Consider the following 14,770-nt stretch of genomic DNA (forward strand, 5'->3'; position numbering starts at 1 on the left):
AGTGTCTGACAGTTGTTCTTTTCCTTTCCTTAGGCTGATCTAACTGGGATTAAATGGAAGCGATATGTATGGCAGGGTCCAACATCTGCCCCAATTCTCTTTCCGGTCACGGAAGAGGACCCTATCTTGAGCAGCTTCAGTCGCTGTCTGAAGGCGGATGTACTCAGTGTTTGGCGCCGAGACCAGAGACCTGGACGCAGGGAGCTATGGATATTTTGGTGGGGTGATGACCCCAACTTTGCTGACCTTATTCATCATGATCTCTCAGGTAGGAGGAAATCAATACCTTCTTTTGGTCAGTGAAAGGATGCTGCTACTCAGGGCTGTCTTCTGCCAGCCCTTAGAAAATCTGTCCTAGATGAACTGTTGTCTATAGATAAGATAAATTTATTGCTACAATCTACACCTTTGAGTTTGTGATAGTGGTGGTGGAAAGAGCTCTCAAAAAAGCCAAATCATTATGGCAGTACTGTGATCAAACGGCTACTGTCTGTCTTTAGGTGGTCTCAGGCTGCTACATTTTCAAGAAACAAGTTTTTGTTTCCCCGCTTGTTTCTTTTGAAAAAACCAAGCCTATGAATTTTGGCAGCTTCTTCACAAGAAAGCTGTGCCTAAAGCTGTGTCTGTGATTCAGAAGTGACGTCTTAAACATGTTTTGATAAGATCCCTTTTGTTGGGCAATTAGAACTTTCAAATTCAAATAGAACCCCCCTGTTTTATCATGTAATAAGAATTGTAGAGTTCTGGGCAACTCTTAAACCATATGAAGTTGTTTTGATTGGAAGTTGAATCATTGGTGAGAAGCCGTCAAAAGAAGGCATCTGAAAGTAGCTTGCTGTTTTAACGCAGGACTCTCTAAATCTTGCAATTTCTCTCTCCCCCTTTCCCAGCGCTCTGAACCTGTACTGGCTTTCAAACCTAGACTTTTGAAAGACTGGCAATATTTATCTTTCTCAATAATGTTGTACTTCGAATTTGAAACCTTGTTTTGCAAATGTTTACTTGTTGATCTCAGATCTCTAAGTGGATGGCTTTCCTGCTGCTTATCAGTAAGGTGACAAAATTAGGTTTTTAAACTACCAGTGTGAGTCTAGTGGTGAGACTACGCTAATTCTAGAAAAAAACCAAAGGTGCATCACTCCAGTTTCCTTTGAAGTCATACAGAATTCAGATATCTTCAGTGTAACATGAGACCAAGGTTTGGTGACCTGGTAAGCAGAAGTTGTTAATGCTGTCGGTGTTTGTGGATAGCTGGAGAACAAATCTGAGTTTGAAGGGCTGCTGAGGAAGTTGACTTGAAACAATTTAATAATGTGTGGTATTTTCATACAAAAATATGATATAAAAAACAATTGGTGCATTAAAATGATGTTTATTTCTTTGAATAATTGACTTCAAAGATTGGGATGTTGCTCATATTCCCATCTGTTCTGGAACTTGAAACTTTGCATCTTAAATGGCACTTATATTGTAGGTTGCTTGATATTTTAGTGTATTTAAGTCTTCCTTATTTTGCCCTATGAATAACCTCAGTCTCGACTGCAGGGAACATCCTTTGTATGACTGGGATGTAACTTAGACTAAATGCTATTTTTGGCCTGGGCCTGCCCCGAGCAAAGACCGACGCTTGTGCAAAAGTATCTGTGTAATAGATTTTTGTATGCTGTTGGCTCGTGGGATTAAATTGAGACAAATAGTTTTTTGAATGGAAGAGCAAATAAAAGTTAAGCCATTTGGAGGGTGAATTTCTGCACTACCTGGCCATCAAAGTTATTTGTTTGAGCAACAGAATCTATCTACTAGTGATTTAGTATAGAGGTGCCTTTTAAAAATAGTGGTGTGTTTTAGCTGAACTTCTAGGTCAGTGTGTATTTATGCTTTTATGGAATTACACTTTTGCCCAGGTAGAGAAGCACGTGTCATCCTAGGGGCTTACCAACTCTTAACCCCTCTGAGGGTGTAAGGAAGAGACAGCAGAGGTGTTAGGCTCTCCCAGCCATGCCTTTGCAGTTGTTTTGGATATTTTCTTTGTTCAGGTCACCTGTGGATGTCTGTGTTTCAGTAGAGCTGTTCCACACGTCTTGCTGTTACATATTTTCCTACGTAAATGCTTACCGCTTGTGAGACTGTTACCTATGTCTATGTGCAGACGCATCTGACATCTTTGTTTTTGCCGACATGTTTTTGTCTCCTTTTAATTAAAAGGAGGCATTATAATCTCTGAGTGTGTTAGTCTACTTGGCTCTTCTGACCAGAAGTTGGTGAAGATATTAATCAGCTAGATTGTGGAGGAGATGGCTGAGGAGTGCCTGCACCTGCACTTTTTCTTTGCTGTTGCATGAAATCTTAATGTGAACCTCATACAAGAAAGAATTATGGCTGAACCCAAACAATGTTATCTGACCTTTGTCATAGACCTAATGGATTTTTTTCATTGGTGGACAATTTCTCCTAGTAATTCACGCTGCCCTGTTCTCCCAATGATTGCTTGTTACATTTTCAATGGGAAAGACAAATTACTTCCTAGTAGAGGCTTGTTACCTGCAAAATTGGTTGGAAATTGTTTGCTGCTGAAGGTTAAGGTGCTGCCTCATTTAGAACTTATCTGCTCAGTAGGTGAAGAATTGCCCTGAAGAATGGGGTGAGGGAGGAGGAGAGGGGCTAAGAGCAGTCGGTCGCAGCTAGCGTGTCCTTTATTGCCTGCGGACAGACTTCTCTTGGGGAGGTGGGCCTTGAACGACCTGTAGTTAGAAATATGCCAGGGCAATATTTACAACTTGATTTTTGGCTTCCTTTGGTGTGAAACTGTGCCTGTTAAGGAGAGGTTGGTATTTTGACAGTTTTTGACTTTTTTGGGTGATTTGTAGTTTCATTAAACAATGGACTTCAGTGTCTGGAACACATCTTGGTTATCAACCCTCGGGGATTTGAAATATAGCAGCTTTCAAGAATCCTTTTGTCCCCTACAGAGTGCCTTCCCAAGGTCACCTCAAGAGGAAATGTACAGTTTTGTGGGTATCTATACATCTATCATGCTATACATAGCGTACATCTATGCATATCAGATTAAAAAAAATACATTCTCTCTTCTGTACATTCTAAAAGTTCATTCTTTGCCCTGGAGATATGTTTGAATGCCTGCTGCTGGCTGTATCTGAATTCTCATATCAAGCCTTGGATAACTGTCTTGTTGATGGTCAGGGTTTGTTGTTGCCTGGGGGCATGTCAAAAGGAGACTTGTTCAGAGATGCTGATTGATCAGTAATATTGACTGCACTCAATCATTTTTTTTTTTCCTTCCCTAGGAAGCTACTTACTGTATGTAATACTAAAAAAACCCATAAGTCTATTTCTACCCCAACATAGCTAGAGGCAGACAGAAGTTAGTGAAATGTTATTTTATCCTTTAACAACCTCAAAGGTTATGTTTTTGTTGTGGCAGAGAGACTTGATCATAGTAATTCCTGCAACTCAAACCTTAAAGTAGGACATCTTCGAATTTCAGAAGGCAATGGTCTCTTGCTGGTCTGATCAGCAGTTATTTTATCAAACAGGTTCTGTCTTGTTTTAAAGTGGTAACCTATATACACTTGGGTTTTTTTGTTTTGTTTTTGTTTTTTAAATTGGTAGTAGATGGTTTCAAACCTGGGAACAGTTGGGTATAAATTATGTACAAGACATAGTCCCAAGGAAGTGGTTACGATTTGATTAATGCTTGGATAGGGGAATGCTTCAATATGCCTTTGACCTTCAAATTGCATCTTCTAAATGGTAAGCTGTAAGATGCATCTTTTTTGTTCTGGTGTCTATTAAATCTTATTAATTTTCTTTAAAAATTAAAGTGTTTTCCTTGTACCTGTAATATATCAAGTAGATCAGTTTTTCTTTGCTGAACAGTCTTCCTCATGCTTCTGAGAGGGATAAACGTATAAAAATAATGCTAGTCTTAGCTCCTTGCTGGGCTTATAGGAGAGCTTTAAAGAAAAAGGATAAAGGTCTGTATACTGAGGCTTGTCTGTTGATACTGTATGGCAAAACCAGCAACAGCCGTGGCAGCAGAGACTTCTGTGTGTTGTGTAGTTCTCAATATACGTGCGTTATAGATCAAACCCTTGTCTCCAAACAAATCTGTGAATTGGTTGGTTGTGCTGATGTCAGCACTGAGTCTCTCATTGCTTTTAATACAATGGAAACCAGCGTATGAGCCAGTTATCATACTGAGGGTTCTGCAGAAAAGCCTGCCAGTTGCAAGAAGCTGGCAAAGTGAGCTTTGAAAATAGTTCAGCTAGTGGCATGCATTTTTTTTTAAAAATAACATTTGCTTCCTAAGACCACTTAACTCCTACCAAAAAAAAAAAACCAACCCAAAAAATGCTTTCTTAAAAATTTTGCACCTTATACCAGTACGGCGAGCTTAAGTAACTTGTTTGTGGTAGATATGTATGTTCCTGCGTATGTAATATAAGAAGGCATTACAAATGTTCCTTGCTGCGTGGTGCATTGGTGCTTTAGCGTTTCTTCAGTCCTCCATGTTAGAGATGTGTCCGCTTAAGCAAAACTGCTGATAAGCGTGATGCAAAAATTGCTGAAGCAGTCTTTGTAAAACTTCTGAGACTTGGTGTGGGTACGAGCTCAAAGATGATGTTTAACTTTTTTCCTTTTCTTCTTGTGACCAACATGCATGTGAAATATTTGTGGAGTAAGGCGAAAAATGCTTTGTTGCAGTAAATTAGAATTTTGCCTCGTATTGTGTTGGTTGCATGTATGATGTCACATGCATAATATACATGTGTAAGTAAGAGCGATAAATAAGGGCACTAAATGTAAGATTTAACAATATAAGTAAACTATATCTGCATATGGAATTACTCAAAAATGGCATGGAGGAGGATATTGGAACTTTTAGCTAGGAAGTTCTTAGCTTTTCTTTGCTTGTGGCCATGAAGACCAGACCAGCCAAACTTACACCCAACAAACAGTGAAGGAAAGCTTTTACTTTGTTATCCTTATAAACAGGCATAGCTACACACTTATAAAAAGGTAATACTTTAAAATTTTTAGTATTTAGAAAAATATTCTGCTGGATGAAGAAGGCATAAAACCTGTATATATATGATGCTGGTAAAGGGCTGGCAGTACAAAAACTAACTTGTAATGGTGCTGAATATTTTAAGTATGGTATTTTGGACAGTGGGTCGTGTTTGGCTTGCTTCTCAGTTGATGAAATTTTCCAACTAGCTTGGGTATCTAGAGTCTTATATCTAGACTCTTTTGTTTCTGGTTGAGTTGTATCTGTTACCTACGTTCACTAAAACTTAAATCGTCTTACTTGCATTCTCAAGTTGGTATCTTTGAATTGTCGTCAGTCCCTTTTTTAACACAAAATCTGTTGCTTCTCACTTATTTCGTAAGGGATATAGGCCTCAAAATAATTTTTCAGTAAGTTAACTGGATAATCCTTGCTTTGAGGGATTTTATTTAACCTTAAAATATCTGAATTTTAAAAATCTTGTTTTTAAATAGAAAATTTGACTTGAAGTGTTTCCATCCTGTTATACAATATTGTATACAGCTGCAATTTCACACTGCTTTGCTTATTGTACCTGCCTCGTAATCTGAAGCTCATATAGGGAGTTTGATTGTATAAATCAGTTTTGCATCAGTCTATTTCTGTAACTGGCGTGCTGTCAAATGATGACAGAAAGGAAGCCTATGAAGGTAAGTAATACTTCTGAAAGACGCATCTCAGTCATGATACTCAGGAATGGATTTTTCCTCTGTGTAATTGATGTAACTGGGGGGGGGGAAGTAATGGGGATTGTAGTCCAAAGTGGAGGCTTGATTGTGGTTTGTTTCTTTGCATCATCTATTTTAGAGGTTCATTGAGCATTAGGAAGATATTTTTAATGGTATGGTAAACATATTCAGCCTTGTCAAGAGTTGATGCTTACTGGTGTTTTGCTGATGTGGCCAGATATATGTTAAAAGGAGGAAGGGGGAAAGTCCACATTCTTTAAAAGTATTCTTGAAAATGTCATCTGTAATACTGTGTATTTATCTGTTGCAGTATAACCCAAGAAACTCAAAATTGGTATTCTTGCAAAAAACATATGTTAAGCCGAGATGTTTGTTTGTTAGCAACCCTCAAGTAATGAATTTAATAATTTATATTTAATAATCAGAAATGAACTTCATTGTTTCAGGTAAACTATATGATGAATGTGAAGCAGATCATAAAAGTACTGAAAGCAAATAGCCTCCTACAGCTATTCGATTGCAATTGGATGGTGGTAGTATCAGGGACGTGTTGACTGAGAGAAGTTTGTTTATGTGCAGTATGAAAATTGTTTTTTCCTGAATTGTTTCCATTAATTCTTCATTTCCTGATGATTTTTAGCTTAGTTCAAGGGAAACTCTCTGCTTAATATGTGGTATGAAGAGGGAGGGAACAAAATTCGTTATTGTGGGATGATATGTGTATATATATTTGTTTAATGGATTGAGATGGAAGTGGTGCAGAGGAGTCAAGTGGTTTGGATGGCTAAGAGGACTAATCAAAACCAAAATATTCATAACCTTCAGGTTGCCAGAGCACTTTTGTGGATAACTCTCGTCTGAAGTAAAATTGTGACTTAACACCTTCTTAAAATGAGTCAGCAACTTATTCTGGTTTATTATCACTATCACACTGAACATTTGAAGTTATTGTGTTTAAGAAAGATTAGAAGGCAAAAGCGCCTCTTCCCTTCCTTCTCTTTGTAAAAATGGTTTACTCCGTACAATGTCTGTTAAGTAGGAGGATTTTTCTGATGTTGAGAAACAACGATTTGAATGAAGAATTAAAATAGTTGGGAGATGTGAGCAGATGTCATATTTCTCTCCTTCCACCCGCCACCCTAACAAAGGGGGAGGGGGGGGGAATGACTAAATAGACTTCAAAAAGGCACAGAACACTTACTGCTATTTTTTTGCATGAATTTGAATAATGTTCTGAAATGAGGGTATCTTTAACTGTCATCTTATTTAACCTTCCCTTTCTATAGCAAGATGCACTTCGGTTTGAACAGGTGGTCTTATTTCTGGTACCAGACGTTTTTCCTGATCAGTAGGCACGCTTAGAGCACGCTGTCTTTTTAAATATTAGTTTTAATTTTAGTTTCCGTCTAATGCCTTACACTTTCCCCACATAATATGCTCCTCTAAGAGCTCTGTTTCAGCAATAAAGTAAGCCAGCTGGGAGAGCTCTTAAGAATTAGTCTTGTGGCAAGTTCTTGCATGTAAACTTTTGTTCATAACTTGGTTGTCAGCACAACTATGAATGGTAAATGAAATACCCAGCACTTTGTAGTGTTTTCAGAAAATTGAAACGTCTCCTTTGTGTCCATAGTATGACCATCAAAGTACAAGCTTTGAATTACACTTCGGTGTCTTTGCGATTTCAGCATCTTTCTTCTCATCAATACACTAAGGTGTCAAAACAAAATTAGGCACAAAGGCTGGAAATAGCTCCTTCTGTTGCCTCTTATAATAGGTAATTGATGCAGGGGATGTTCTTAGAATGATTTTTTTAAATTATGAGAGCCATATAGAAACCAACTATTTAACCTTTGAAATGGTGTGGAGTTTATTGTGCAGTTAAAGTCCAATATCATTAAGCTTTGTAGTTAATGTTTGCTCTATTGAGCTGCTGTTTGCCACCAGTTGAGCAGTATGTGCTGAGCAGCAGAGCTGCCGGTCGGATAGAGCTGCTCATTTGTGTATGTCTACAAATCTCCGAGCTGGGGAAACATGCGTCCTCTTGGCACAAACATTTTATACCCTTTGACTTTGGACCTTTGTTGCTTTTTGTTACAAGCTGCTTGTACGATGCCTCTTTTAGTGAGTTACTATATTATCTTTTAGCTGCCTGTTTTTTTAAAAACAAGTTTTTGCTGAACATCAGAATTGGGACACGGTGATGGGGTGGGAAACTCATGGTGAGGTCACTTAGGAAATATGGTTCCTTGCTTTTCCTTTATCAGAAAATTATTTCATGTAATGATTCAACTGTAATGGTGTGCACCTTGTCATTTATAAATGACGGGGCAGGTCTGTTTACTCTTCCTCTGTCCCTCAGAGAAGGATACTAGGAGTAATTTTCTTTAACTCGCAATACTGATCTTGAGTGGAAATATACTTCCGTTTGCGTGGAATCTAACAATAAACGAGCATGGCCACCACCTTCCGGTTACAGTAGTATCTTGAAATTCCTTTCTCTGTCATCTTTGTCTTAAAGATTGTTTATTGTAAATCTGTATTTTTTTTTTTTTCCCTAAATAAACCCTTAGGTGTCTGGTTTTCTCCATGCTCTCTAATTTAAGGATATTGAGACTTTAGTTAATACTGTTGCAACCTTTTAAGCTTGTAAGTGGCTTCCAGCTAAAGGTGAAGGGGCTTATTTCAAAGGGAGATTTAAAATCCAAGGACTTGGCTGTATTACTGAGGTTTTCTGACCATCAAGCAAACCAGTGGAAAGCGATCTGAACCAAAATCCTCTGTGAAGGGGAGGTGAGTGGGCAGGTTGCTATTGTAAGACCTGTTTGAAAGCAAATCTAAACCCAAGCCTCACTTCTTACAGGCATGCAGAGAAGGCATGAGGAGCAATGAATGTGAGATATGTGTGATTCTATATGAGCAACCTGTTCTGACTTTGAGTGGGGGTTGGAGCAGATGACCTCCACAGGTCCCTTTCAACCTAAATTATTCCATGACTATCCAGAGACTGCAGTAAAAATATGTCTCCTTATCTATGTCAGACAATCTTCTAGTCTCTGCTGCTACCTGGAGTACAAAAGCAATGGCATTGTAAGGATAACTATGTTAGGGTAGTCCAAGGAGACCAGTAGCAGATCTTTGGGGATATATGTAAAACATTGATATAGAGGGAATTACAGACATAACAATAAGACCTGATTGCCAGTAATTTAAGGACAAGATCTTGAGTTTTCCTGTATTACCCATCATATTAGTGTGTTGCTGGGAAATGAATTATATCACATATATCCCGCAAGATACTAGCGGATCTATCAAATGTCCCTCATTTTACTTGTTTAATGTAATGCCATTGTAATTCTTTGGACTAGTGCGTATATGTGTAGGGCCGGTAAACTATGTTCAAACACTGATTACACGCCGGAGTGGTTGAAGAGATTACAGCTTCTTGTAATGAATCTTGCTTTCTGATTTGGCAAATCAACTTGGCTTGTGTAAGTTGGGTTCCATGACTGTTTGATTTGTGGGGCGCATAAGATCTCAGTGTTTCGCTTCAGAATCCTATCAGTATGAACTGGGCTTTGTCTTTCTGCTTGCTGTTTTCCTCTTCTGTTCTATGTAGAGATCAGAAAACAGGACTAGCCAATTTAAATATTTTTCTTTTTTATTTTGAGCTAAAAAGAAAAAACTGCAGTTGTGAGAGTCTTCTGGGAGAACCAGGTTACTTCTACCAGTTTTCTGAATCTGGGTGCTGGGGTTTTGTGTGGAGTGTGTTTTTTTTTTTTTGTTTGGGTTCCCCCCCCCCCCCCCCCGAAAATTGATGAACATTAAGGCTCAGTTGATCAATGATATTTGTGCCTAGCTTTCCTCAGTCAATGGTAGCTAAAGACACTAGAATATGTTAAATGTTTCTTTGGGCAACTTATTTTTAAGTGTAATTGGCAGCTAACTCTTCAGGATAAGTAATTCAGACTACCTAAAATATGACCCACCTTGCAGACAGAGCAGTATGCAGTGACCTTGCAGGCTGAAATATATAAGGTATTGGTGCTAGTTGTTTCCTTTCGTATACAAATAGCTGTTGAATCTATCTTTTCTCTTGTGGGAGACGAGATATTTTCATAGCTGATTACTTTTAGCAGTTACACTATTATAAAGTGAGTAGAGTTGTTATCTGAACGTTACAGGCTTTTTTTGGTTGCGTGTTATGCTGTGAATGTCTTAAAAGCTTGTGGGAGAGAAAATGATATTGTGATATGTGCATGAAATAATAGGGTGGAATTCAACGCTAATTTGTTTTTTCCCTTTGCCTTATAGAAGAGGAAGATGGTGTTTGGGAGAACGGACTCTCTTACGAGTGTCGCACTCTACTTTTCAAAGCTGTTCACAACCTGTTGGAGAGGTGTTTAATGAATCGGAATTTTGTACGCATTGGGAAATGGTTTGTGAAGCCTTATGAGAAGGATGAAAAACCTATAAACAAAAGGTAGGATGTTTTATTTTGCTTTATTAAAGAAGTTGTAGGGGTTTATTTAAGCTTCATGCTAGAAGAAACACTTAATTAAGAGCACTCTGTTTACGGTTTAATCTGGGAACCTGGATCTCTGCTCTTTCTTGTTTTTCTGCCTTCTTGGAGTTCTCAAAACTTCCTTATGATGAAAGGAAGTAATACTAAAGGTAGTAGGCAGTCTTTTTCTGCTGGTACTCATATACAGACCATGGGTAATATGGATGTTGGAAAAGAAGCTAGAGTGTTCTGGAAAGGAAGAAAGAATACCTGTGTGAAGAGATACCTGCTCTGGACTTGCCAGTATAGTAACTGGAACTGACTCTAATTGTAAATACTAAGAGGGACTCATTTGTTGAGCAAATGGGATCTAGAGAGCAATTTACGGGCACCACAGGAGGTTTGGATAAATTATATCTTATGGGAGATGTTGAGAAGAGAGTTTGAAATGTCAGCTCCTGGTCAGACAGAAGGTTGTGTCTGGGAACAGTGGTGTTAAAGGGATACATGTGGCTTCCACATTGAGGGGGAGGAGGGTGAGAGGAGAATTTTTGATCTAAATTGGAAGGACTTCTACTCATGGCTCTAACATGGTTTGACACGGTCTATGTTGCCTAGCAATAAATAATGAAATGAATAAAAACTAGGTTAGCTGGAACAAGTTTAATCGCTGTTCCCAAATCAGCTTTTAAAATCCAAAGTAATTTAAAGCTTAGATGATGGGTCTTTTTCTGTGTGTGTGGTTTTTTTGTGTATGTGTATATGAATTTGTTAAATCTTGCATGCAGGAAATTTTGAGATCAGTGGCTTGGCTTGGTTGTTTTTTTTTTTTGGGTGTGGGGTTGGCCATTGTTGGCATCTTCTGCAATAAAATTGAACTGGAAAGAAAAGTAGGGCTGTTCTGGAGCAAAAGAAGCAGAAGCACATGTTTGTGTGTGTTTCTATTAGTAGTTGTGAACTGCTGCTTTTAATTTATGTGTAAACTTGACTCTTAGTTCTAGGCATCTCTTTCTCCACCCTGGTCAGGGCAAATGTTTCCTCTCTGGGGTGTCCTTGTCCATCCACTACTTCTGTGTGTTGTTGCTATAAATCAATAGTAAAGAGTTTACTTTTAACTATTTAGGCCAATATTGTCTTGGCACAGTCTGGGCTTTCCTCATTTGAGGAACTGGTTTTCGAAATTGCCATTTGAAACTAGCGTTAGTTATGTCATGGCATCTCTTAGAGTAATTCTATAAAGCTTTCTACAGCAGCTGGAAAAGCTGATGAAAGCTTTTAAAATAAAACAGCAGTGTTTGTTTAATTTGGAGAATATGATTTTTGAGAAGTTCAGAAGGGCAACATGCTTGATGAAAATAACTGAAGTAATTGTGTGTTTACCCACACAACAACTTAATCATAAGTAGCCCAGAACTACTCGAAAAATATGTAGAAAGTTTTACACAGCTCTGTGTGAAACAACTTCTTTGTAGAGAAATCTCAATGTTTTGTACCAGGTAGCTCAATACCATGTGATATTCTGAGTACTGGCTTTTGTGAAGTGAAGGGGAATGGTTAACAGATGTGCATACTCTTGGCATATTTGGCTCATCCTTTCTAGGAATGTCTATAATTTGGATAATCGATACTCGCTGGAAGGTTAAGCTGTTCAGAGGTGTCGGTTCAGGCTTCTGCTGCTCCCATCAACTTCCTGTGGGAGAAACCCCAATGATTGAAATAGGTGCTTTGTGATACCTCCTCTGTAGCTAGAGAGTGTGTCACTCCGAGCGAGGAGGAAATGTCAAGTGGAATGGTGTGAGTGGATTTTGATCTCTTGTGTAAATTGGAATACTCTTCTAGTCAAAAGGGACGTTTCTCTTATCAAATGTGAAGCATGATGCTACAGCAAAGCCCGAGGCCCTAACTTGACGTGGAAAGACTCGCAGCTTGCCTAGAAAATGCTCTGAATGTTGCACCCAGGGTGCTACTCTGTTTCTTACCAGACAGCTGGTATTAAGGTTTAGCTTTTGTTAGTTCTAGACAACTTTTGCATATTTCTCCTTCCTCGGGATCCATTTAATCAGCAAGGCCTATACTAAGTTTATCTTTTTTAGTGGGTGTGGCTGACTTAACTAAAAACCAAAACAAACCACCACCAACCCCTCCCCAAAGCCATTCTTCTCTTCATGATTAAGGATGTACATATCTTAAGAATCAGATTAGTTTTGAAGCTGTATTTTTGCCTTTTGGACATTTTCACCATCTTTCAAGGAACAGGAATAGTAATATCCATAATGCTAATCTCAAAAGCATGTCACACTAGCTTCTTGATATAGGAAGACTAGAGTCTTTTTCAGAAGACTATATTTCTTACACAGGAAGAAACATACGTCTCCCCAAAAGTAGTGCTTCTGCTACGTAGAAGTGGCCAGAGATGAATGTGGCAGGTATTACATCTGTCATAGGGAATAAAGCCTTTCTGTTCAGGAAGGCTGTAATTACCTCTCTGTATCGCTTGTTTATTAAACGTGTATCTCTTCTTCCTTAAGAATGAAAGTTGCCTGTGATGGTGTTGGTATATTTTTCGTTAATCCTTTCCTTCTTAGAAAACAATGGATAGTGGGAGAAGTACAGGAAGAAACTGTGTGTACCCCAAAATAGGAAGGTTTTGTGCACCTCTCTGGTATCACTGCATGAGTGGTGCCTTCCCTCACTTCAGACCTAGTTACTATTGTCTTTAGTGCCTACTTCCATACAGTATTGTTATGTGTGCTTTGCTTTCTTTGGGACTGTTCTTTGTGTTAACATTCAGAAAGCCTGAGATAGAACTCGTGCCTGTGTAATTTAAAGGCACTTAGTATGCTGAGGATGTGAAGTCTGCTACAAGTCTGCTTCAGATCATAGTTTATACTACCCTGCACTTTAGGGCTTGGCTGGCCACTATATAGACTTGTTCCCTGTGTATTATAACTGTAGAGTCTGATAAGGTTGGTTGTTCTTGCTGGCAATCTTCAGTTTCAAAGATTTTGATTAGAGACTGAGTCGTCAGTGCCCGTGATGGTGGAGGTAACTTCTGAATATGCACTTTCTGGAGCTGTGGCTGAGCAATGTGCAGGACTTTAGTCCCACTTCTCCACTTCCACTCTCTTTGAAGGTTGCCCAGATAGAGCTGCTACTTTCATTTGAAGCTGATCCCATCTGGTTTTTTTGAGTTGTGTTTGAAAGCATGTGGTTCCAGATCTGTGACATTTTCTGCTATCTGGTCTCCCAGCAATAGAAGTCTTTTGTTTGTGCTTTTTGTATGTATTTGGTAGTGCAACAGACGTAAGGCTGTGATTTCTAGTAGGTGTTTGGTTGTAATGACAGATCCTCAGGCAGCCATGGCTTCCTCTCTGTTGCTCTGTTATTTTTCCTCCTTGTACAAGATTATATTTAAAAAAAAAAGTTGATTTCATCATTGTTGCATACATTTCAATTTTAAGAGGACAGTCTTTAATGTTCATAAACTGATGCCACTGTGGCATGTGAATAGATGACCAAGAAAATAAGAATTAAATGGTTTTAAGTGTTCGCTGTTTAATTGTTTAATGATGTCACTTCTAAAACAAACTTACTAAACTAACCTCATATTATTGTTTAATGTGTCTTAAAAATTTTGTGACAGAAAAAGTTAAAACTATTGATGTTTGATTTGTGCAGTCATACGCTGCATGTTGATGAGGCTGCAAGGTAATAACCATGACCTGCTCTTCCCTCCCCCTACTTCTCCCCAGTCTAAAACCAGCATGGAGAAAAGTGAGACAGTCATGTATTTGGTGAAATTTGATCTGTTAGAACAAGTCACGATTACCATGCCTGAGGAAACTGTCTGAGGTTTTCAAGTATGCTAGTTCCATTTCTGTTTATAGACAGGGCAGGAATGGAGTAGCTAACTCCGTAAAGTGCGTGTAGTAGATTTGTAAGTAGGCGATTTTCAGTTTCAGGAATGGATGGTGGGGATCAGCAGAACAACAGTAGAATAAAAGACTAAAAGGAAGGTTTTGCTAATGGTCTTAGTTGTAACCAGACAGGAAAAAAAAAATGGTTGCCTCAGTATTTGTCACAACCTTTTTCAATCACTTAAGCGAGGTAGATTACAGAAGCTCAATAATGTGGTTTAAATGACTGCATATTAAATTACAAAGTTTGACAAATAGGAATGTCTCTTTTCTCCTTTCCAACCTATCGTGTTGTTATTGCCACGTTCAGAAATATGGTTGTGTGTGCTTTATTCAAAGCTACTCTATAAATGTATTAGACGGAGATTAAGATGTGCTGCATCCGATTGTCTGTCTACCTTTTCTGGATAGGCTGCTCAAATAACAGCCCTTGGATGAGACTCTTCCTCTTGCCAACTGGATGGTAAAATAGCACTGTATGTCTGGAATAAAAATTATTAGGAAATTTATCAGATTAAATGCTATTTTAGATACAATTCCTTAATGGGGATTAAATATGAGGCTCCTAACAAACCAAAAGTATGAAGTGCTTACA

General features: G+C 38.5%; 1 protein-coding gene across 1 annotated transcript in view; it reads left to right on the plus strand.

Annotated features, from left to right (window-relative positions):
- The window catches only part of MED13 (mediator complex subunit 13), a 58,144-nt gene that overhangs the window by 2,188 nt on the left and 41,186 nt on the right, over positions 1-14,770 (plus strand). The window contains exons 2-3 of the mRNA XM_075113379.1: positions 34-268; positions 10,069-10,237. Of these exons, the coding sequence (XP_074969480.1) occupies positions 34-268; positions 10,069-10,237 (404 nt within the window). The remainder of the gene's footprint in view (positions 1-33; positions 269-10,068; positions 10,238-14,770) is intronic.

The sequence above is a fragment of the Phalacrocorax aristotelis genome, chromosome 18, assembly GCF_949628215.1.
Source record: "Phalacrocorax aristotelis chromosome 18, bGulAri2.1, whole genome shotgun sequence".
Lineage (NCBI taxonomy): Eukaryota > Metazoa > Chordata > Aves > Suliformes > Phalacrocoracidae > Phalacrocorax > Phalacrocorax aristotelis.